Genomic DNA, 24,611 nt, shown 5'->3' with positions numbered 1-24,611 from the left:
AAGGTGGGAGGAGCTTCAATCTACCTCCCTCCCAACACACACATTCCAGAGGAGACTGAGGAAACCCCAGAATGGATCTCTCTCCCTTCTCCCATCCTGAGAGAAGATCAGAGCTTGGTGAAGGGGTGGGGCTAGGGGACAGATGCTGTAGACACACCGTCCCTCTCCCTAGATAATCCCCAATATGACTTTCTGTAGAGGACTGTGAGTTAGATCAGGAAGCTCCACATCTGTGGGCAGAGTTAGCCCATGGAGCATCCTTCTACTGCCCCCTAGCTAGGGAGCTTGCCTGAAAAAGTCTGTAGCTATGGGGCTGGAGGAATGTTTGTATAGTCCAATTCCCATGTAATTTTTCTACTGTGATAAATTTCTTCCACTAGAAATAACATCCATACACAGCCTTAGCTGTTATCTTCCATAAATATAAGACATGTTTGAGGAAGGCTTGGGGTTGACCAGAAGATCTGAGATTTTCCCTAATCAGCATCTCCAGGTGGGGAGCAGCAAGAAGGAAATTTATATGGGATAAAAATGAATTTTGTTTGACTATTCACAGCATAGCAGTAGTGTAACAAAGGGGGGATTACTGGCATACCAATCCCATATCATGAGCATTAGTGGGCTGAAAAATAGCAGCAGCTTCATTGCTGGCCCAGCTGCCACTATGATACCTGTAGTGCAGTCACTGACATGGCTCCATGTCAAGGGCTCCCAAGCATGTATATTTTTCTTTTTTTTTTACCATTTAACCATCTTTAAATGAAGGTGAATAGTACTTGAAAATAAGACATGCACATACCTGGGCATGCAAACGTTCCACCAGAGTCCCCAAAGGAAGACATCTTACAATGGCATACGAGCTATTTATTCCCTAAATAAAACATAGGGTCTAGTCTGATTACAGTATATGACTTCTTTTGCAGAGTTCAACAGTAACTGCTGCTATTGTGGGAAGTCACTTAGTCTGGCCCAATTTAACTATCTTTAAAATGGGGAAAATACTTATCTGGGAGGGATAAACTTCTACTTTACTAGTGCAGTGTTGCCAGTCACATAAGTGATGAAATACATGAAATACTTTTCTTAAAACCCTATATTTTTAATTCAGGCAATTAATTGAGAATCTCAGCTTTCATTAAAAAAACCTAATTAAGTTTCCAGCCTTCCTGGCTGTGGAGAAAAAGCGTGAAAATATGAACCCTACTGGGGTGATTTCCTGAAAAGATACATAACCTCAACTTCATTACTTCTACATTTCAAGATTTATTTATTTATTTTTTGGTATGGGAGGAGGCTGACTCATGATTTTTTTAATACTTCAGGCTGGCAATACTATGTTCAGAAAAATCTTTGACTACAAAGAAAACCTTCTCCTGCCTTTCACAGTTGCTAATAAAGTCTAGTTTGCGTGGAGGGTGCTTTGTATCTTGCAGGTGTTGAACATATAATATTAAAGCTGAAATCCTGGTTCACTGAAGTCAATGGGAAAAAAAAAACAAACTTCCACTGATTTCAGTAGGGTTAAGATTTCATATTTAGTAATTAAGTATTTTATTATTATTATATTTACTTAAAACTTAACACACAAATGTAATAAATATTGTCTTTAAACTTAATAAGTCACAAGCTCAACATTTTGTGTACTACCATATTACTGCCAAAACTAGTCCTCAAATAGATCAGATTTAGTATTATTCTCTGATTAGGACAGTATATCACAAATAAATAACCTCTAATGATTTATTCATTGTAACGGAATCCTGCAGTTATACTTTAATCTGATATTTCTAACAACTGACCTTTGTTCTGAAAGATTTTAAACACCAACCTCAAGTAATAAATAAGCTTTGTTCAAGGAATGAGAGTTTAGCTTTCTGCAAAAATATAAATAATCACTGAAAATCAACCAAAATTCTCTCAAAGCATATTAAAAACTATTTGCACTTTTTATTTTGCAGTTTTCTCATACTTCTACTCAAGAAAAGACAAAGAAAATATTACCCACTGTGAGGTATCACATAGTTTCTCCAGATTAAGTTAAAAAAATAAGGGTATTGATGGCTTTTTTCCCCCTTGAAATAAAAAACTCCAATTTCAACTGTCTCTGAAATAACTTATAATAATACAGTGGTATGGGAAGTTTCAGTTTCAACACAACACAAACAGGACAAAGTTTGATCTACAAAAAAAAGGATATTTTTTCTATCAGTTATACTTAACACAGCTATTGTTAGTTACAGCTGATAACAAAACCATAATGATTTTAAGTGACACCACTGAATATTTTAACTACTACATTATGGCAGATTTTGTTGTCATTAATAGTGATCATGTATATAAGTGCACTAGTACTACTGACAAGTCATTAAATGATTTAAAATTAATAAAATGAAAAAACCTCCATAAAAATTCCAAAATTCAATTTCAAAATGAAAATTCAGAAACTTTTAATGGATTTTTTGTTTCTTTGTAAAGTTTTTAAAATATTTATTTTAATTCTTCAAAACAAAAGCTTATCTTGATATGCCAGACCTTCCCAGAAAATGAAAAATCTACATTTCAACAGGCTTTATTGATGAATGTATTTGTGTGCCCTTTGTCAGATGGAATGCCTAAGAACATAATAGCATCTGTATGCAAGCCTTATGCAGGCTTCTCTGAAGGGCTAGGAAAGCAGGTACTGTTATAGATAAAATATAATTTGCATTAGCTCTTGGTAGAATATTTAGTTTTTTCAAAACTACCAGGTTTATTTACTCAAATCCAAAACAAGGATTTTTTTTCCCCTCCATTTAACTTCATTTTGGCTTTGCATACTAGGGCACAGCCAGAGCTTTTGCTGCTGCTACTGCCACCCCAGCCACTATCATTGTTACCTGGTTGGGGGGCAGGACAGGGGTGACAAATTTAAAATGATCCTCCCCTCCAACAATTAGATTCTACACATGGAAATTTTTAACAAATTTACAATTTTCCATGTGTAGAATCTAGGATGGGTGGGGGGAGGTTGGCTAAAATTCAAAGTAATGTTGGATTTGGGTTAATATGGTAATGTCCTGGCTCCTAACTGTGCTGTCAAAAATCATTACCAGATCACTATTTCCAGTTGAACTGAAACAAACTGATGACAGTTGCTGTCCAGTAAAGAAGAATGACAGGTTTTAGTTATTAAAGATATGTACACAGTGGTCTTGTTTAATCCTTTTGTGAAGTATTGTGTGTTCTAAGGGGAAGCTAGAAATATGAAATACAGAGACAGGACTATAAAAATTATATTATTTTTGTGTGGGTGGGTATGTAGTACAGAACTAATAAAAATCTGTATTCAACTAAAAACAGGTATTTTGGGGGGGGGGCGTTCTTTAGCTAATGAATCTTTAGATATCTCTTGTTTAAGATTGAAGAGTTTGCAGCTACATGTCTCTAAATAAAATGAACTAAAGTGCTCTATGAATAAATATTTTATCAGCCTTTCATTTATGCCAAGTCTCATTTCATCAGTTTTCCCTGATATGTTATGAGGCCTTGAAAAGTCTGTTGAATATTTGAGAGATAAACGCATCCAAGTGGAAATGGTCCTTGAGTACATTAGATTCATAGTAGAACAATAGATTTACACCAAACTGTATAATGTTATTGGCACCAAAGTATAAAAAGTAACCACTTCTGTGTCTATAGACAAAACAGGGAAATGCGTGGTATGACTTCTACTTTTATTAGATGTATCCCTATGAACCCCCTCCCCTCCCAGAAATCCCTCTAAAACCATGACATTCATTTTCTAAATATAATTTTCTGATTATTTCTGTCCCCCAACTCTCTCACTCCCTGCTCTACCCCATTTATCTTTTTTTTTCTTGGTAGGAAGGTACGTTAGTGAAACACTGTAGGAAAACCGAGAAGAAGCATTGTCAATGGAATATTGCAAATAATATTCATATGTAAAGGGACATAAGCCTGCTGTCACAGGGCACTTAGGTGCCTACTCCTGCAAGAGCAGAAACTGCCTGGGGAGAGCCCAAAGAGCCAGACAGGAGCCCAGGTACAGGTTGCCATGGCAGCTAGCTAATGAGGAAATTAGCCTGCACCTGCACCTGGTCAGCTGGCCGGAAGGGGCAGGTCCCTGGGCCCATATAAACTCCAGGACAGGGAGTAGGGAGGTCAGTTCTCTGCTGGCAGCCAAGTGAGAAGGAGCTCTCCTAGAGCAAGTGAAGGAAAGAGACCTGACTAAGTTCTGCTCCAGGTAAATGTAATGTAAAGGTAAGGTAATGTAAAGGGGCTGAGCATTCCTTATGTAGCTTGTGTTATGTTATAGCCCAGGGGCTTATGTTTTATTTGCCATTTTATAAGACTGGTGGTTTGGGTAAGACTATTTGGGGACTGGTAGTTAATGGAGGAAGCCTTAATGGGCATTTGGGGTGCAAAGACCACAGCACCAGAGAGGACATGGCATTTGGGGTGCAGAGAACCTGGTACCAGAGAGGGCAGAGCATTTTGTGATGCACAGATCCCAGTGCTGAGGGGCGCAGTGAGAAGGGCTGCGGAGAGCCTAGTGAGGACAAGGGGCCAAATTAAAATGAGGCCTAGGCAAGACAATGCCAGTACCATCTGCAAGGCTTGCAGCATGGTAAAGGGGCAGTTGGAGCCATGCATATAGCCCATAAGGCTGGGGACCCACAGGGTCCAGGGAAGTCCATTAGGACTGCAGGAAAAAACAGCACAGTTGGAGTGGCAGTTAGAAGTGGCCCAATCCCTGAAAGAACAAGCTGAGGCCAGGGTCGCCACTTTAGAGCAAAGAGTACAAGCAGACAAGAAAGGAGGGTCCAAAGAATTCAGGCACTTGATAGTGGCGGAACCTGAGAGAACTTGCACACTAGAACAGCTTATCTCACGTGAAGCTCAGAAGAGCCAGAAGAGGGAACAGAAGATGCAGGTGGAGATGACAGCATGGTCATCAAGGTCTCCTGAAGCCTGCACAACCCAGGCAAGGGAACAGAAGGAGGTGCTACAGAAGAGACCCCAGTGAGGACAAGGGGCCAAATTATAATGAGGCCTAGGCAAGACAATGCCAGTACCATCTGCAAGGCTTGAGGCATGGTAAAGGGGTGTTTGGAGCCACATATGTAGTCCAAAAGGTTGGGGACCCATGGAGTACAGGGAAGTCCATCAGTACCATTGTTGCCCTGAGGGGTCAGGCCAATGCTCAAGCTCTCAATATTAAGCTATTCGACAGGAGGGCATTGTGTACAACTGCACATGCACACACTCACTAAGTGCATGCACCCTATTAGGCATGCACACTCACACTACCAGTTCAAGCACTTACACTATACACCCCAAAAGTTAGACACTGATCACTAATTCGTATATCATGCACACAATGCCATATATATATGTACACATGTGTATATATGCTCAGGATCTCAATAATGCACTGTTAGACAGGAGGGTGTAGTGTACAACTGTTGCTAGTGAGAGAGTGTGTATATATGTGTGTATGTACACACACACACACACACACACACACACTCTCTCTCTCTCTCTCTCTCTCTCTCAACTCGGATACACACACATTCCAAATAATCAGTTTGGGTTCACACACACTACACACTCCAAATTAAGACAGAATCAGTTACCAGTTACCAACACCTGCACATTCAATACACATATGTGGATTACTAATTCATATACCACACACAATTTACACACATACCACCCACCTACGCATACACACAGCTGAGGTCCTAAATTGGGTCTTGTGATATGTATGTTTATGCTTGGTGTACTTGGGATACCTGGGGAAAAGTTAAGGTAAGAAAGTAGAAGTGTAGGGAGTTAAAGTTACCAAGACCAGGATTAGAACTGGTAGATTAGAGGGGCCTGGGCTGAAGAACTGAGGCTTGGGGGTAACTTTAGGTTAATTGATTAAAAGACAATGCCCAAATCCTGCAGAACAGGGAAGCATGCCGGCATAGAGTCTGGGACCAGAGCCAGAGCTATGGGGGAGCTGAAAAGGTAGATGGGGAGAGAAGGAAAAATGGGACTAAGGGAAAGTGTGGGTGTTAAAGAGGGGCTCTGGGTGTGGGGAGCCAGAGGATGGCTCCAGGGCAGCTAGAGAAGTTGCAGAGAGCAGCAGTAGGTGCTGGAAGCTGGAAAGAACTGCAGGACAGCTAATAGGAGCTGGGAAGCTGCAGGGGAGGGAGGAGATTACAGAAGGTGCAGGGAGGGGAAAGCTTGAAAAGAGAGAGAGGGGCAGCAGAAAAACACAGGAAAAGCAGCAGGGACAGCAGGAAAGCAAGGACAAGCTGAGAGGTGGAAGACAAGGGGAAATGGAATTGGGAGGAGATGAGGAAATTAGCAGAGAGGGTGGGAACTGGAGCTGAGAGAGAGAATGAGGCTGGAATTCAAGATAGGGGAGGGACTGTGATTCAGTAAATCATCATCTAACTCGGGGTTGCAAATGACAGTGGTTTTATTGAAAAGGGGAGATGGTGACACAATGACAAATTGATTCCCTCCCACCCACCCACACAACAGCAGCAGGGTTTAGAGAGGCTTGGTGCACTGAAGTCCACTGAAGTCCAGGAGGAGAGAGTCCAAATTGCAGGAGGAGGTATGCAGGTAATATCTACATATCCAGGCTGGAAGGGGTCCTTGTCCAGTAGATGTTGTCCAGAGGGGTCACTGGCAGGGCCTCTGGGGTGCATAGGTGACATGAAGCTGGTCTAGTCCAGATGGAAATGGCATTCCCACTGGGTCTGTCTTCACTGCCCCTCTTTATAGGGACAGACCGTGTGTGACCCTAGTGACAGGAGGCATGCCCAGGCAAGGGTCAGCGCCTGACACACTGAGCATGTGTGCTCCATGCAGGGATGTGCAGTTTTGGGTTTCTGTAATGGTGGGGTACAATGGTAGAGTTGCTGGTTCTGCTGGGTCTCTTGTTTTTCAAATGCTGGTCTCTTTTCCTGGGTGATGTCTGTGGTTCCTGGATGAATCAATGCGAGGTGATGGCCCAGTCATTACAGGCCATTCAGTAGAGGCCTGCTACCATTGATTGGGTATGATTGAGATACATTTTCATTCATTGGGGAATCAGTTTACATGGGAGGGGTACAATGAATCATATTGTTGCAACATGGGATACCCAGGCAGAGAACAGAAGTTGGAGGCTTGACATATAAAATGGAAACTTGACATTATTTTGGTTCACTTACAAACACAGGCCTAAACCATACAATAACCATATGAAACAACAAAAATCAATACAAAAATGACAACAATACAATATACAACAATAAAAATTAATACAAACACAATATTATAAAACAATGGATATCAAAAACCAAAAACTTGCCATCAAAAATAAAAATGCTTAAACCTTATCCTAACTTTGAGCTCAGTTATACTTATCTATAGGGAATAGAGAGGAAGAGAAAAGTCCGAAATGGTTGGGGAAGGGGAGGGAATACATTTTAAGATAAATAATAATAAAAAAAAGAAACTGGGGGTTTTGCTACATCGTGTCTGACCAGACGTGAAGCCAGCCTCCCTACATTACATTTTATATCAAGACCTGGCAGGAAAAGAATAGAGAGTGCCCTTCGGCCTGAATTGACATAGTCAAGGGGCCTTAGGAGATCACGGCCATCCTTAGGGACCCCATCCTGTGACACCTGCTTAAATTCCAAATTTTATTGTCCATATTAAATGCAACAGAGATATCTGTCTTCTTTCCCTGCTTTTCCCCTGGCCCGCACTACCAGGCCATGGCAAATGATGCAAAGCAACTTATTCAATCAACTTAGAGGTAGTTAAATATTCACCTTTTCAGCAGGGAAGTTCACAGGATTTATGAGAGAGATTTATTTTGAAATATTTCATAGAGATTAGGGCTGGAAGGGACTTTGGAAGATCACTGAGTCCAGCCCCCTACCCCAGGGGAAGGAAGTCAGCTATGTCATAGGATCCCAGCAAGAAAAACACTTCTCTTGAAGGCATTCAAAGTAGATGCTTGAAACACTTCCAGTGGCAGGCCATTCCAGACCTTGCACTCTCTCAAGCTTCTCCACATACTTTTTGAATTTTGAACCCCAAAACTAGATGCAGTACTCCAGCTGTGGCCTCATCAAGGCCGAGTACAATGGGAGAATGATGTTCCAGGATTTGCTTGAGAAGCATCTATGGATGCAAGCCAGCGTTTTGCTTCCTTACTAGCTGCAGTATCACACTGATGGCTCATGTTCATCTTGTTGTCAATCATGAACCCCAAGACCCTTTCATCTGTAGTGCTAGCCAGCGTAGAACTGCCGAGCCTATAAGCATGCTGCAGTGTTTTCTTCCCAAGGTAGCAAACCATGCATTTTTTTGGTGTTAAACACCATTAGGTTCTCATCCATCCATTTCCTGAGCCTGTCAAGGTCAGCCTGGATCACCCTCCTGTCTTCAGGTGTGGACTCTATCCCAAAGTAAGGTGTTTGTCGGCAAACTTGGCCAGTCCGTTTCTGATATCAATGTCCACATCATTAATGAAGATGTTGAATGGTATAGGCCCAAGGGCAGAGCTTTGGGGGACCCTACTGGCCACAGCACACCACTATGATTGTGTCCCAAGAAAAAGCCAATCCATTAAATGGGTACTTTGCGTTGGTCTTTCATCAGTACCATGGGACGCCCATGCCCACTATGGACAGGGAGGTCCAGGTGAGGGAGATCCCCTGGCCTCCATAAATGCTGACCTCATGAAGGAACATCTTGAGAAGCTGGATACCTTGAAATCAGCTGCCTCTGACAATCTACACAACAGGGTACTCAAGGAGCTGGCAAGCGTCATAGCCCAGCCCCTGGCACAGATCTTTGAAAACTCCTGGTGCTCTGGTGTAGTGCCAGAAGACTGGAGGAAGGCCAAAGTGGTGTCTATCTTCAAGAAAGGGAGGAAAGTGGATCCAGCTAATTATAGGCCCATCAGCCTGACTTCTATCCTGGGGAAGATCTGAGAAAAGTTTATTAAAGAGGCCATCCTTAATGGACTGGCAGATGCCAACATTCTGAGGGATAGCCAGCATGGGTTTATTGCGGGTAGGTCTTGCTTGACCAATCTCATTTCCTTCAATGACCAGGTGACCTATCACCTGGACAAGAGAGAAGAGATTGATGTCATATATCTTGACTTCATAAAAGCCTTTGATCTGGTATCCCATGATCTCTTGGCAAAACTGGCCAATTGTGGCGTTGGGTCCACCATGATCCGCTGGCTGGGAGAAATTGGCTCCGTGGTCGGACCCAGAGGATAATAATTGATGCTAGTCACTCATCATGGTGTCCTGTGACTAGTGGGGTGCCCCAAGGCTCTGTCCTTGGACCCATATTGTTCAACATCTTCATTAATGATGTGGACATTGGAGTCAGGAGTGGACTGGCCAAGTTTGCCAATGACACCAAACTTTGGGGCAAAGCATATATGCCAGAAGTCAGGTGGATGATCCAGGCTGACCTGGAAAGGCTCAGCAAATGGGTGGACGAGAACCTGATGGTGTTTAACACTGAAAAATGCAAGGTTCTCCACCCTGGGAAGAAACACCTGCAGCATCCTTATAGGCTCAGCAGTGCTCAGCTGGCTAGCACTATGGAAGAAAGAGACTTGGGGGTCATCATTGACCACAAGATGAACATGAGCCTCCAATGCAATGCTGCAGCTACTAAAGCGACCAAAATGCTGGATTGCATCCATAGATGCTTCTCAAGCAAATCCCAGGACATCATTCTCCCCTTGTACTCAGCCTCGGTGAGGCCACAGCTGGAGTACTGCATCCAGTTCTGGGCTCCACAATTCAAAAAGGATGTGGAGAAGCTTGAGAGAGTCCAGAGGAGAGCCACGCACATAATCAGAGGTCAGGAAAACAGACCTTATGATGGCAGGCTGAGAGCCATGTGGCTCTTTAGCCTGGAAAAGAGCAGGCTCAGGGGTGATCTGATGGCCACCTATAAGTTTATCAGGGGTGACCACCAGTATCTGGGGGAACGTTTGTTCACCAGAGCGCCCCAAGGGCTGACGAGGTCGAACGGTCATAAACTACTGCAACACCATTTCAGACTGGACAGATGGAAGAATTACTTTACTGTCCAAGCCCCCAAGGTCTGGAACAGCCTGCCATCGGAGGTGGTTCAAGCACCTACATTGAACACCTTCAAGAGCAAATTGGATGATTCTCTTGCTGGTATCCTATGACCTCAGCTGACTTCCTGCCTTTTGTGTGGGTGGCTGGACTCGATGATCTTCCAAGGTCCCTTCTAGCCCTAATGTCTATGAAATCTATGATTGACTTCCATCAACCATCGCCCTCTGGGTCCGACCACTGAGCCAGTTCCCCAGCCAACAGATTGTGGTGAAACCGAGGCCACAGTAGGCCAGTTTTGCTAAGAGGTGGTCATGAGATACCAGATCAAGGCTTTTTTGAAGTCAAGATATATGACATCACTCTCCTCTCCCTTGTCACCTGATCATAAAAGGAAATGAGATTGGTCAAGCATGACCTACCCACAACAAACCTGTACTGGCTGTACCTCAGGGTGTTGCCATTGGCCAGTCCTTTAAGGATGGCCTCCTTGATGATTTTTTCTAAGACTTTTCTCAGGATGGAGGTCAGGCTGATGGGCCTGTAGTTTGCAGTATCCACTTTCCTCCCTTTCTTGAAGATAAGGCACCACATTTTCCTTCTTCCAATCATCAGGCACTTTTTACCAGAGTGCCAGGAGCTCTCAATGATCCATGCCAGGGGCTGAGCTATGATGCTAGCCAGCTCCTTGAGTACTCTGAGGTGTAAATTCTCAGGGCTGGCTGACTTGAAGTTGTCCAGCCTCTCAAGCTGTTCTTTCACTAGCTCAGCATTGATGGAGGGCAAGGAACTATCCTCACTTAGGTGTCCCTGTCCTGTAATGGGCAGGTGCATCCCATGGGACTGATGAAACACTGATGCAATGTTCCCATTTAGCATGTTGGCTTATTTCTGGGCATTGGTCAACAGTTCTCCCTCTTGGTTTAGCAGGGGTCCAATATTGCCCTTGCTTTTCCTCCACCTCCCCATATATGTAAAAAAAGACTTTTTTTTTATTGTACTTGATACTTGTGACCACTTGGAATTCCATGGCAGCCTTGGCTTTCCTGGTTTGCTCCCTGCAGGTCTGGACCAGTGCAGAGTATTCCTCACTGGAGGTAAATCCCATCCTCCATCCTTTGTAGGTCTGTCTTTTTAGATGCAGGAGGACCGTCAGTTCCCTGGAGAGCCAAGGGGGCTGCTGTGATCTTTTGCTGCCTTTCCTTAGAGATGGAATAACCTTAGCTTGTGCATCTAGGATCACTGCCTGAGGAGTGACCATTCTTCTTGGACTCCCCTTCCTTTGGGGTCGTGGTCCCTTAGGGCCTCACCGCAAGTCTCCTGAGTTTTCAAAGTCAGCCCTCCTGAAGTTGAGGACCTCTGTCTGCTGACTGACTTGACCGCTTTTTGGCAGATGGTGAAGGTGATCAGCTCATGGTTGCTGTCACCCAGCTTCCCTTTGATCATGAGGTCACTAATTGGGTCATCCTCAGTTGCCAGCACCAGGTCAAGCAGTGGTTTGCCTCTTGTTGGCCCGTAGACTTCTTGAGTCAGATGGAGCTCATCCAAGCATGTGAGCAAGTTTTGTGACTGTTCAGATTTCGCCAAGCGCTCTTCCCATGAGATGTCCGGGTAGTTGAAGTTCCCCATGACAACCATGGACCAGGAGAATGCAGCCTCAGCCAATTCTCTGGGGAACTCCTGGTCAATCTCTTGATTCTGGGAGGGAGGTCTGTGGTAGACTCCCACCATTGTATCTCCTGTGCCATGTTCCCCACAGATTTTAACCTAGAGGGTCTCTAGTTATCCACCTTGGGTGCCAATCTCAGCTTGTAAGGATGCGTAGTTCTCCTTGACCTAGAGAGCTACACCTCCACCCCTTTTGTTCCATTATCCCTATGACATCGTAATTATTTGTGTTGTGCAGGAGGACAAGTTCCTCCTGCTTTTTCTCCAAGCTTCTGGCATTGGTGTATTGGCATGCAAGTGTCCCCTTGGGGGCCCTTGTCTTGCCTACAGCTGCTCTAGGGCTGGGGCAGGGATAGGTTCCCTTAAGTGCCTTGGCCTGCTGGCTTTGCAAGGGTTGCTCAGCATGCCAGCAGTGGTGGTAATCCCCCTGCCCACCAGAAGGCTTAATTTAAAGCCTGGTGGAGCAGGTCAGCCAGCTGGCTGAGAAAAGCCTCCTCCCCTGTGGACAGAGGTGGACTCCATCCCTTCCCAGCAGCTCACTGCCTCTCTCACCAAAGAGCAGACTGTGGTCATGGTAGCTGAAGCCTTCCCATTGACACCAGCACTGCAGCCTTTGGTTCACTACCTGTATCCTCCTCTCCCTCCTCAGCCCATAGCCCAAAACCAGAAGGATCGAGGAAAATGCCACCCGTTCCCCCATCCCCTTAAGCCCTGCTTCCAAATCCCTATAGTGCCTCATGACCCAGCTGGGAGGGTTCCAGCCATGTCATTGGTGCCCAGATGGATGAGCAGCATAGGGTAGTGGTCAGTGGGCTGGAGGAGTTAAGGGATCTTCTCTGCAATGTCTCAGATACGGGGTCCCAGGAAGCAGCAAAATTTCCAAGCCGAAGGATTGGGGCGGCAGATTGCCCCTTCCGTCCCCCTCAGGATGAAGTCTCCCATGACAAACACTGCATTCTCTCTTAGGGAGAGTGGGGGTGGTAATTACAGTTGAGCCTGTGTTGCCTGTTGGAGCTGGCAATTCAGTAGACTCTGCTCAGGCTGTAAGAGGCTTGTACCTGTTGCAGAGCTCCAGCTGGCCAGGGACCTTGGTGCAGCGGGTCTTGGGGCCCTTGGCCGCCTTGGTCCAACCCCGTGGCTGGACAGTATGGGAGGTCCCTGGGTCTTCCGTTCTCCTGGAGGGAGACCATGGTCTACCCTCCATCTCCTGGGGGAGAAGGGCTTGGCAGTTGGAGTCTATCTCCTGCTCGCAGTCCCATATGGAACGTAGTCTCTGGACTGTGGCCTGAAGCTCCTCCAGCTGGTGCGCCAGAGACCCCAGTAAGGAGCAGACCCCACAAGGGGAGATGGCTATACTCCAGGGCCCCAGAGCCTGAAAAAGCTAGAGGCAGCCCCCACAGCTGAGCCAGAGACTTCATCTGCATGGAGCCGGGAACCATGGGCTCCATCTGGGTGGAGGTCTCTGAGGTGTGAGAGAGTGGGTCCTCAGACCCTGAGGGGACCCTCGGGGTGTGGCTTGTGACCATCCATATCATGCCACTGGAGGCCTCACTATGCCTGGGACTGGTTTCACTAGGGTGGGGGCGCAGAGGCAGGGCCTTGGGCCCTCATGCTCACCCTCCCCAGTTCCCACTCAGCTGCCTACTGCAGCTGATCTGGGCTAGTCTGTCCCACCACAGGCCCTGCTTACCTCTGGCTGCTGTTGGGGGTCGGCATGGGGCTCCGTGGCAGTTGGGAGTTACTGGGGGACTTTGGGGTGCGGAGGTGTGATGGGCTTTCACCTGTGCATCTCACGCTGCTCCCTAAGCCTCACTGAATTTCTTTTTTGCAAGCTTATTTGGATCTTAGGAAGTCATTTCAGTTTCTGAAATAATGAACCAGAACATCACTTAAGACAAAACAGCAATGGAGCCAAGAGGGATAGTTTGGAAAGGAGCAAGGTCCAAGTTTGTAATTTTTAGTTTATTATTTACAATGCATTGTAACACATTCAGTTTTCAGGGCAAATATATGGTTATTTATTTGTTTGCTTGTTTATTTATTTATTTTTTAATGTGAAGGCTTAGTTTCTTAGACATTATTCCATGGTGAAGGATTTGTAGGAAGTAAGTTACCATGTCCAAATTGTAGTTTCTTGAATTCAACAGGAAAGGCTGCATATGCCAATTACAGCTAACTCCTGGGAAGATGGTGTTTCATGGACATAGTACTGATATAACTAATGAACTGTTTGCCTCTTCCACAGTAGCATGAAATAAAAATATTCCTGGGTAAAATTTTAAAAAACACAGAAGTAACTTCTATTAGACCTGATTAGTATAAAAGATATCACATATACCCAAAGAAGGTTGCCTCCCTATGTCTTTAGACCAACACAGCTACAAACAAAAATACTATGGGTGTATCCACACATACAAGTACATGCGTTTGCAGCAGCTCAAATAGAATCAGTGCAAATTTAAGCTGGGGCTTTTTGCCTCAGTGCATGTGCCAGGACATGCACTTTGGTGTGGGTCAAGTTGTGCCACCTGGGGCAAAAAACACTGCCTGGATCCACCTGGATCTGCAGCCAGGGGGAGCTAGAGCCAGGGTGCAGCTCCTGTGCTGCCACCAGCAGTATAAGCAGCCGCCCTGTTCTGGCCCCATCAGTACAAAAAGCATCCCTAGAAAAAACTCAGGGCTACTCGATCTCAGGAGCTTTTGGGCCCCAGCCAATTAGTACATGGGGACACTACTCCTTCTTCCAGTTGGACTTCTGAAACAGCCCTGAGAGTTCCCTGCACCCTTTACCCACTGCAGCAGTCTGGCTGTGACCTGCTGTGCACCTGACAGACCTGGATGGGGACTGCACAGCCAGTAAAAGCATCTGCCCCTCTGGGCCAGCTTCCTGTGGGATGTGGCTGCAGAGTTGGCTTTTGTGTGGCACTACTGCCATGTGTGCCCCCTGCCCAGCCATCTGGGCAGGTATTGCCTGGAAGATGCTCCCAGTGTGGCAGCCTGATTTGAACTGTTAAAGCATGTCCTCCTGGCCCCAATTGGTCAAGTCAGCCACCTCCAGCTGGGTCCAAGGTGCCAGCTCTAAGCAGGATCCTCTGTCTGGGTCCTGCCACTTGCCTCCCTGGCAGGAATTCTAGTGTTTCCTATTTGAAAACTAAAAAATCCTTGGTTTAAAAAAAAAAAAATCCAAAGTCACTCTGTAAAATACGTCAAAATCCATGTTTGCCATAATTAAAACAAAAGACCACTATATAGGGAGAGCAAGTGAGAGGAAGAGTGAGTGATCAGTTGGGCAATGTTTTATTGATATACCTACAGTGTTAAAGCCATTTAGAATTCATTTTATTATGATTATAGCAACACTGGTAGACTTCTAAACGCCTATATGTTTTACTGTTTGCCTTTGGTTTTCTTACCCTAGAGCAGTTAGAGCTCTCTGTGACCCCTTCACTATCCAGGTTGTGAAGACAGCTTCCCCTGCACCCACAGCTCCTGCCAGCAGGTCTCATACTGTCCGGAAGCTGGGCAGGCAAGGTGTGTGTGTGTGTGTGGTGGAGGAGGATGTGAGGTTTGCAGGAGTGGGGTGGAAAGGGTGTGAGGTGTGAGTGGCTGTGGGGAGGTTGTGGGGTGTTTGGGTAGGTGGATTGTGGAGGGACTTCAGGGGGACTGCTCAGGAGGGATGGGTCCCTTGCCTCCTGCAGGGTGCAACCCCCCTGCACAGCCCCCCTACAGGGGTTTCAGTCCCCCAACAGGCCTTCCAGCCCCCCACATGGGCCACAGCCCCCCCAGGGGTTAGACCCCCCACAAGGGCCACAGACCCTCACAGTGGCTACAGCCCCCCAACAGAGGTTACAGACACCCAAGAGGGGTTATAGCCCCCCTAACAGAGGCCACATGACCCCATCAGGGGCAACCACTCTCCCTGCAAGTCACATATGCCCCATCCTCACTTACTGCCCCAGCCCCCTGGCTTGCTGCCCACCTGGCCCCATCCCCCAGTGGCTCCTGCAGCCCCCTGATGGCTGCCCCATTCAGCCCCACCCCCTGCTTGCACTCCATTCCCTCAATGGCTGCCCCACCCAGCCCCAGCCCCCTGGCACTTAAAAAACGAAACAAAAAACCCCCCTCACACTCACCCAGCCTCATACTCACCCACTTGGGACAGGGGCTGTGGGGGCTTTGGGGCCTTGTGGCAGAGCCCCCCTTGCATGGCAATGAGGCAGGAAGGCCCAGTGCCAGACACCTGGCATCCACACTGCCACTGCCCCATTCAGCAGGTGCGACCAGGTTCAACAGGGCACTGTGCGGCTCCAGCTGGGTCTGCTGTGGCTGTCATCTGGGCCTCCTGCTGCACAGGGGGCTTTGCCATGAAGCCCCAGTGACCTCAATGGCAGCTGCTGCCGCCAGTGAGTCCAGTCTTTTCTTCTTTTTTTTAAATTGCCAGGATGCTGTGGCTGGGTGGGGCAGTGATCAACGAGGGGGTTCAGGGGGCAGGCAGGGGATGGGGCCTGGCAGGGCAGTGATTGGGGGGCCTGTGGGAGTAGGCAGGGGTCCTCCCATGGTCCCATTCCCCACCCTCCAGCTCCCCTACCCACTGTTTAGAGGCAGGATCATGGGTCTAGCTCAGCAAGCAGCATGCTTCAGCACTGGGGTGAGGGCAAACCATAAAGCTGCTCTGGATGGCTACCAGAGCATCTCTGGACCCAGCCTCCAGCTACCTCAGGACATGGTCTGGGACTGTGCCCTGCCCTGCTTTTTTCCTCTGAAGTGTTTTTTTTTGTTTCTTTGGGGTTTTTTTACCCCTGGATATCTAGGGGTCTAATTTTGCCCCTGCGCTGCAAATTTGCAGTGGGGGGAACATTTTTTCATTTCCTCACATGCCTCTTGCAGCATCTCAAAGGCTTTGAGATGCTGCAAAAGGCATGTGCGTGTTGGTCTGGGTGTGCCCTTTGGGTAACTTCAGTGCTTTAATCCAACTGTGTTCAAGCTAGGTCTACAAAACGTAGATGGTGACTGTTGCAGTGCCTGACTTTTCATGCCCCACCCTCAGTAGGCACTTAGGCTTCTGGTATAATGTACTGGGAGAGTTAGCTGCTTGAGAATGAGATGCACAAAACAGGAAAAGGGAGTGAAGAGCTTCCTAAGTTTGTCAATAGGAGAAGTGTGTGTAATTTTAAATTTATTGAATCTGGGAAAAGAGCACAAGGCTTCTAGTGAATGCCATAACTATTAGGCTGTAGAGGACTGCTTATTTCAGCTTGGAAAAGTAGAAATGAAGGCTTCCTATAATTCTCTAAAATCTATTTTTGCAATTTTTCAAATTATAGAAAAGCACATTTTAATAGATTAATCAGACATCAGTTAGAAGGAGAGGAAGTCAGATTTGGACCATTTTTAGTCTACAACTGGATGTCCTGTAAGAGACAGAATCCATACGGGTTTCAGAAAAGATAGGTAGGTTGAAGAGGAAAAAGGATGGGATTTGAAGATGTGGTAGGGCACTGTGTGTGCCTGCCACTTTAAGGACCTGGAGCTGGCAGCTGCCAGATGCCTAATAAGAGCAGCCATTTTAGATTCAGGGCTGTCCATATAAACAAGGCAGTTATTGCCTCGCCTCCAGCAGCAGAACATTGCCTGGCTGGGGGGCTGCTGATATCATCTAGAGGTAAGGGAAGATCTGTAGGGGAAGGATAGGAGGCTCCTGGTCCTGGGTCTGATCTAAAACTGCACTCTGGTGGGACTGGGTGGCCTGGTGGGGCTCCCAGCGGTGCGGGGGCTCCCAGGAAATGCCAGGCCAGTTACCATGCCAGTGAAAGGTGGTTTGGGTGCCTTAACCTCTAGCCCTCACAACTGGGTGGGTTACCCCTTTTGTTGGAGGGTCAGGTAGGTGGACCCCATGGTGAAAGAGTAAGGGTCATAGACTCAGGCCTGTCTGAGCTTCCCCTGATTTGGCCCATGCTGGGGTCAGGACTGGAAGGGTCGAAGGGCCAGGGGCTCACCGTGAGGAACGCCCAAGAGCTGAATACCTGGGGTTTCGATTGGCCTGGAGGTAGGCCAGGGCTAGTGAGCCGAAGGTCCCAGTGTGGTGTCACACCCAAAGGGGATCAGCTTAGGGAGCTATGTTGCCTGTTATGACAGCGGAAGAAGCTGCCTGATGAGAGGACCCAGGTGGGGGTTCAACAGTAGGATTCTGGGGCCTAGTGTGGGGGGCCGGTGACAATAAGAATTATAGATGTCATCTGTGAGGCTTGGGCTGTGGTGCAGGGGAGGAAAGGAGCTGCAGATAGCACCCCCTGGCATCAGGGCAGAAAATGGGCAGCCTCCCGTTTGATTAACATTTATGAACTAATTACCATCAAGGCATGGTGCGTGAGAACGTGGGTGGTTAGCCCAGGAACAGGTGGGCAGGCCTATGGGAAAGCAGCCCCAAGCAGGCCCCCTGTTACGGAAGACTATCTTTCAAAGCTGCATACAGCATCCTAAGTAAGTGGTGTTTTTTTTTTTTGGATAGATATCCAAATGTTATTAGCTTTCCTCCTCACTTGCATAAACACATCACAAACAAACTCAACCCTATCAACATATATCACACTATAAAAAGAGAAAATTGGAAATAACTCTTTGAGGTTTGTTTGGTATTACCTTAACTCATGCTGTTCCTGTCCTAGCTTTCTGACTATTCGATGCTTAATTTTTCTGCTTCCTGAAATATTTGCTTGTTACTGCCCTACTAGCAAGCAGACTTAAAATATATTAAGTACTTGGGTAGATACAAGGTAAATATCAAAATAAGATTTCCTTAAAGCTATTCAAAATGGAGATGCCTTTCCAAATTGAAATTGTCAGCCTTATACTTAAATATGAGTACAGTGACTTACCTGATGATAAAACAAGCTACTCATTCGGGTAACTCGTATGATTTACACAGTAAACTTATCCTCTGCCAGCTCTGTATTGCTATATGACAACAACACAGACAACTTAACTTCAAGGGAGAAAGCACTTTTAACTCAGAGAAATAAATACTGAAATAAATAGCTCAGCTGTTATCTGGTCCTATCAGAAACTGTTCCTTATCTGAACAAAAACAAAATTGTAAGCATTCACCTGAGCAGGTAACAAGCTTCCTGAGTGCTTAGGGATGACATGCAATACCTAGGTTTAGCCAAAAGCTCAGAGAGCACAAATAGAGAAATTCTGTACAAACCATTTTTAGGAAGGAGAATAGGAAGGGTCACCTTGGATTTAACTTCCCACTACTCCCATTTGAAAGCTGTTTCCGATTTTCATGCTGCTGATAGTTAAAAATCTTGAATTTTGACCTTTCAAATTTTCTGGCCTTACCTGGAGTACTGAGTTCAGTTCTGGATCCCCAACTTCAACTAAGATGTGGACAGGTTGGAAAGAGTGCAGTGCAGAGCAACAAAGATGGTTAGAGGCTGGGGAAGGGTGACTTATGAGGAAAGGTTGAAAGAACTAGGATTGTTTAGTCTGAAAAAGAAAAGACTGAAAGGAGTTTTGATAACAGTCTTCAAGTACCTGCAGGGTGATAGACTTTTTGCTGTGGCTGTAGGAGCCAGGACTAGGAAAAATGACCACAAAATGCATCAGAGGAAATTTAGGTTGGAGATTAGAAGAAGCTTTTTAACTAAGAGGATGCTCAAGCATTGGAACAGGCTACATAGAGAAGTTGTGAAGTCTCAATCCCTGAAAAATGTCAAGAGTTGGTTGGACAGATACTTGGCTGGGATAGTTTAGTCAGGGATGATTCTGCTTTGAGCAGTGGGCTGGACAAGATGATGGTATAAAGTCCTAGCCAGCCCTACATTCCTATGATCCTACAAATAGCCAGAACAATGTTGCCAATTTGCTCATATGCTAACATTTTCCTTTATCTTAACTAGCATGTCTCTCTGATATTGACCTGCTATGATGAATAATATAGTCAGCAACTATAACTGCTCTTATCTTCTGTGTTGCTAAGTTAAGTTTAAAAAAAAAAAAAAAATTTCTTTTGGTGTCCATACATAAAATAAGGGTATGTGCAGATGTTTGCCGCACCCAGTCTGCAATCACATGGCTTTTTTTTAAGCTACATGATCGTAATTTAGGAGCAAAACATGTAAACATTCACTAGTGCTGAGAGTCATGCTGTGAACTGCGTGTAACTTGGGGCGGATGGAATTAAGGTGTGTTAGCAGGTCCACAAAGGTGGCTGGTGGGTCTGGGGGAGGTTTTGCAGAACTGGGCGGTAGCAGGTGCTGGTGGGAAGGTTCTCCATATGAGAGCAAGGGAGGGGTGAGAGACTAAAAAATAGCTCTGTCAGGTTCGGGAAGGTGGGTAGGAAAAGTGAAATCCCAGGGCTAGAGTGAGTAGTTTGGCTTCCCTAGCCCTAGGGCTGTGCTCTGAATATGTGGAGAGGTTCACTAGATCAGGCTAAACCATTTTAGATCTAACTTAGTTCACATTCTCAGGTGAACTCATTTAAATCGGTCCCACCATTTTTTGCTCAATTAACTTCCCTGAATGTCTCACAGATTAGCATTTAGATTGACCTAATCATAGTTATGCACATACATAACCCTATTTATGAAAATGTCTGCACAAACCCTAAGCTGCCCATGTTCCTGATCATCCTAATAGCCCTTCTTTGTACCTAGTCTAGTATGAATTTTTTTTCCTGTATGAGGGTATTCTGAATTGTACTGAGTGGCCTAAATTAGGTCTCCTTAGTGCCCTATACAAGGTGTCCATAGTTTTCCACCTCTGCTAACATATGCTAGAATTGTTTGCCTTTTTCACAGAGCCATCAATTTGGTAGCTTTTTCTATGGTCTGAAGGGACTTCTTTGTTTGATATAGAAAGGCAAACACCTACCAGTAGCCAATTTGGTTCCCTGAAACTTCAGTGAAGTGGCACAGAGCCAGCTTGCTCGAATTAAAGCTTATATATACTGTCCTTATTAGCAAGGCAGAATAGGAGCAGCATGTTATAGTGCCCACAGAAATTCATAGAAGACCTCTTATTTTAAAATTTGTATGTGCATAGCAGTTGGTGTTTGAAATCTGGAAGCTAAATACATAGACCAGCAATATACATTCTATAGTCTTAAACCGTTTTTTGTTTTCTTTTTCTTTTTTTTTAAAGAACCTAATATATTTCAGGCTTTCAGATCCTTTTGAATGTCATAATACAGTATGACCTCATAAATCCAGAATTCTCAAAAATCGGGCACATTGGGGAGTAGTGGCAGCCAGTCCCAGAGCAGCATAGGGGGAAGTGGAAGCTGGTCCTGGAACAGCAGAGAGGGAATCTTGCAGGTGGCTGTCACCACCATCCACTGCTCCACATGTGACTGGTGCTGCAGGACCAGTCACTGCTCCCCTCCCTGCCCCGCCCCCCAATGACTGACCGCTGTTTCAGTTTAAAAAAAAAAAAAATCCAGAATTTTCAAATTTCTGGCAGATGCTCAGTCCCAAGCATGATGGATTTATGAGGTTATACTGGATGAGGTGGTCATCTATCTTCCTTTAATCTCCTTTGAAAGACCTAACCACAAAGACAATAGAATAGATTCAGTACTGCTAAAGAATCCAGCTACTTGACAAGATTCTTATATTTCCCAGGAAGCTTTGCAATGGAGTCTTTGGAATACAAGGGAAACAAATGGAGAATTGTTCTAGTGTTAGTTTGAAGTAAGGGAATAAAGGTAGACTTTTCATGGCTTTTCTGTTAGTTGGTCTCATTACCAATGACAGTAATTTCAATGATATTCTGCACACAAGGACTGTGAATTCATGTTAAAGAATGCTTATGCAGTTTATAGTTCAGCATCTCAAATTGTTCCATGTTCTTTAAGTCTGAGTAGTGGAAAACTGAATATAATGATCAAACATCCTAAAGGGAAAACAAATATATTATATTTGATATGGTAGTCCTTTTTTTAAAATGCTATTTATTCCTCGATATGCTATAATAAGAGGCAGGGTGATTCCTAGACTAACAGTCATGTTTCTTATTTCAGTTGGATAGTGTCACTTCACTAATTCAGGCAGCCAAAAATTTAATGAATGCTGTGGTGCAGACTGTGAAGATGTCCTATATTGCCTCCACTAAGATTATCAAAATTCAAAGTTCTACTGGGCCACGGCACCCTATTGTGATGTGGAGGATGAAGGCCCCAGAAAAGAAGCCCCTGATTAAAAGAGAGAAGCCAGAAGAAATCTATGCAGCCATCAGGAAAGGTTCTGCTAAGAAAAGTATCCATCCTGTTCAAGCCATGAGTGAATTTAGAGGAAGAGAAATAATCTAACATTCTTATTTTGCCACTATGTAGTTTGAAACTGCTCACTTTGTATCTTGGTTTTTCCCACTTGTTAAAACCTGCAAGTACGTTAATGTTGGGGATCTTCTGTTTTTGTATGTTTAACAATTGCTCTGTCTTTTACAGAAATTTTTTTTAACACTTAGGTGTATTAAGTACACAGAATATAAAACATTGTCTTTTATTCTCTGATTTTGACACTTGTTTTTTCTGTTTTGTAATGCCTTGTTTGACACAAACCATTTTGAGTGATCGGTCACAGTGCTGTGTTATGCTAAGGGTATGCATAGCTGGCTTTCATGTATTTGGAAGGCAATGCACAATGAGCCAAATTCATCTGCTGTATAACTTCATTGACTGCAATGAGATTACACCTGATGAATATGGCCAGACTGCATGAAATTTTAAGATATTCTACAACACCTTCTGAGGGTAGGGAATATTGGACCAGATGCTTAGTTGGCATGAATCACTGTAGTTTCATTGAAATAAAGATCTGGGCTGATTTTACACTTCCTGAATGTCTGGCCTGTTCAACTTATCCACATTAAAAGAGTTGAAGAGATTTTTTTTTTTTTTCATAAGTCTATTAAGCATAAACTTTCACTATAAGTAAAAGTGAAAAAATATGATTAGAAATATTTGGTGAAACAAAAAGCGTAAGAGCATAGATGTAATAATAGTATCAAAAGCAGGTTTTCTTAATAACCAGTAGTAAGAATCTTTTAAAGAAATCTTGGAAGTGTTACCACTTATTCATATTTTACTTCATGGGCTAGCTTATGTATTCTGGGAAAACAGGTTAGTGACTATTATTTCCATAAGTGCTAATAAATCTGAAAATAACTATAAAGTATTGTGTATATAATAATCCTGTCACAATCATAATACCTGATATTAATTTGTAAAATGCAGATGGAAATATTTTGAAAGCACCCTATAAATATTAAGATTTTGCAATATAATTGCAGTGGATTTAAGCTACTTTGCTCATAGTACCACACTCCTGAACTGCAGGACCATTCCAGGTGGCAGACAGCTTGCTAAATTACTATATTTCACAACATATAAATATGACAGAAAGTGCTATTAGCCTTTAATTGCCACTCTAGCTCTGTGAAATAATCTGAGAGAGAATATCTTTTCTAGATCTGTGATAAAATTATTTTAATTGAAACCTGTATTCATTTGAGTTAAACCTTGGGTTCAGGATTCCAAGCAAATGTGAATTTTAGCTTGGTAATTACAAAGTTACACAGCATGAGCTTCTCTTTTCCCCCTCTCTCTAAAGCCCTCAGCACTTATCTCAAAGTTGACTTTGGCTGGAGGGGCTGGTGATCAAAATTCTCCCTTCACTAAGTATTAAGGTCAGGAAGTCATCTCCCATCTCAGGTTTTCATAAAACATAAAATCGCTAATTTGTTTAGTAAGAGACTGCACAACTTGGATTGCTGCAACATGTAAATTGAAATGTTTTGGTAAACGAGGTATGCTAGCTCTTCTCCCACATATGGCAGCATGAATGGGGAAAATAGTCCCATCGCCTCTCTTTTTTTCTACAGCCATCCTATAACACAGGATCTAGTGGAGCATCCTGCAACCATATCTAAAGGATCTTGTCACTCATTGTCCACGAGTCTGGTTACCAAGGGGCTTCAGTAATGAGATACTGGAAAAAATCTCACGCCGCTTGACTTGAAGTTCCTAATGTGTCCACAGATCTTAAAAAGGTGAATATACCTACAGTTCCCTGAAAGTCTAGACAGCTGACAAACCAATATAGTAGGTAGAGGGGTTGAGAGCCACTGAGGAGTTCTGTAGAAAGCAATGCTTTTGCAAGGATGCGTTGTGTGGAGAAGGGAGTGAGGGGATGTTTGCTCTAAATGTTGTTCAGATTTCTAAGTGATATTTCAGATTGGTCTCCACACCCTCAGTAAGGTTCAGTTTGCAAATATACTATACGTTTGTATGCTCATTTTCCTTTTAATAAAGCCTTTAGGCTGACTCATGCTTTTGTTATTGGCCACTTTGTTATCAAATCTTTAAACTAAATGCTTTTAGAGGTCATATAAATAATAAAATGCAATTGACACACCCGTGAGGTTTTCTTGTTTTACCAAGCTTTTGTGTATCTATTAATGTCTCCAGCTCCAAGGGGATACAGAAGAAATGTTATGTTATTTTTAAAATGTGACAGACTCACAACTATACAACACAGTGAAATTAAAAGCATGTCGCATGAGAAGCTGCATGAAAGATGGAAAGCATATGAAAAAGAGTTTGTGTGAGAAGCATGACGGCTAGCTTCAGATTAAAACTCTGTTTGTTAAAGATGACTAGAATTGAACTTTTAGGGCCAGACTGGTGCTATAACTTGTAGGCTCATCACCAAGGCTAGGCACAGCTGAACTATGCTAGTAGAAATTGTGAAACATAGTGGGCACATCTACACATGCATTTTTCTAATGCACATTAAGTTTAGTACCTCCAGTGTGAAGGTACCTAAACAT

The 24,611-nt window shown here is 44.5% G+C and overlaps 1 protein-coding gene across 5 annotated transcripts in view; it reads left to right on the top strand.

Annotated features, from left to right (window-relative positions):
- Positions 1-24,184, top strand: part of CTNNA3 (catenin alpha 3) — a 1,496,635-nt gene extending 1,472,451 nt beyond the window's left edge. For all 5 annotated transcript variants that reach the window (XM_090056878.1, XM_090056880.1, XM_090056877.1 and 2 more), the window contains one exon: positions 21,802-24,184. In XM_090056878.1, the coding sequence (XP_089913004.1) occupies positions 21,802-22,089 (288 nt within the window). In that variant the 3' untranslated portion in view covers positions 22,090-24,184. The remainder of the gene's footprint in view (positions 1-21,801) is intronic.
- The last annotated feature ends 427 nt before the right edge of the window (positions 24,185-24,611 follow it).

The sequence above is a fragment of the Crocodylus siamensis genome, chromosome 7 (genome assembly GCF_052110815.1).
Source record: "Crocodylus siamensis isolate JL-2025a chromosome 7, ASM5211081v1, whole genome shotgun sequence".
NCBI lineage: Eukaryota > Metazoa > Chordata > Crocodylia > Crocodylidae > Crocodylus > Crocodylus siamensis.
Note: the sequence above shows the minus strand (reverse complement) of the source record. Positions and strands in the feature narration are given on the sequence as shown.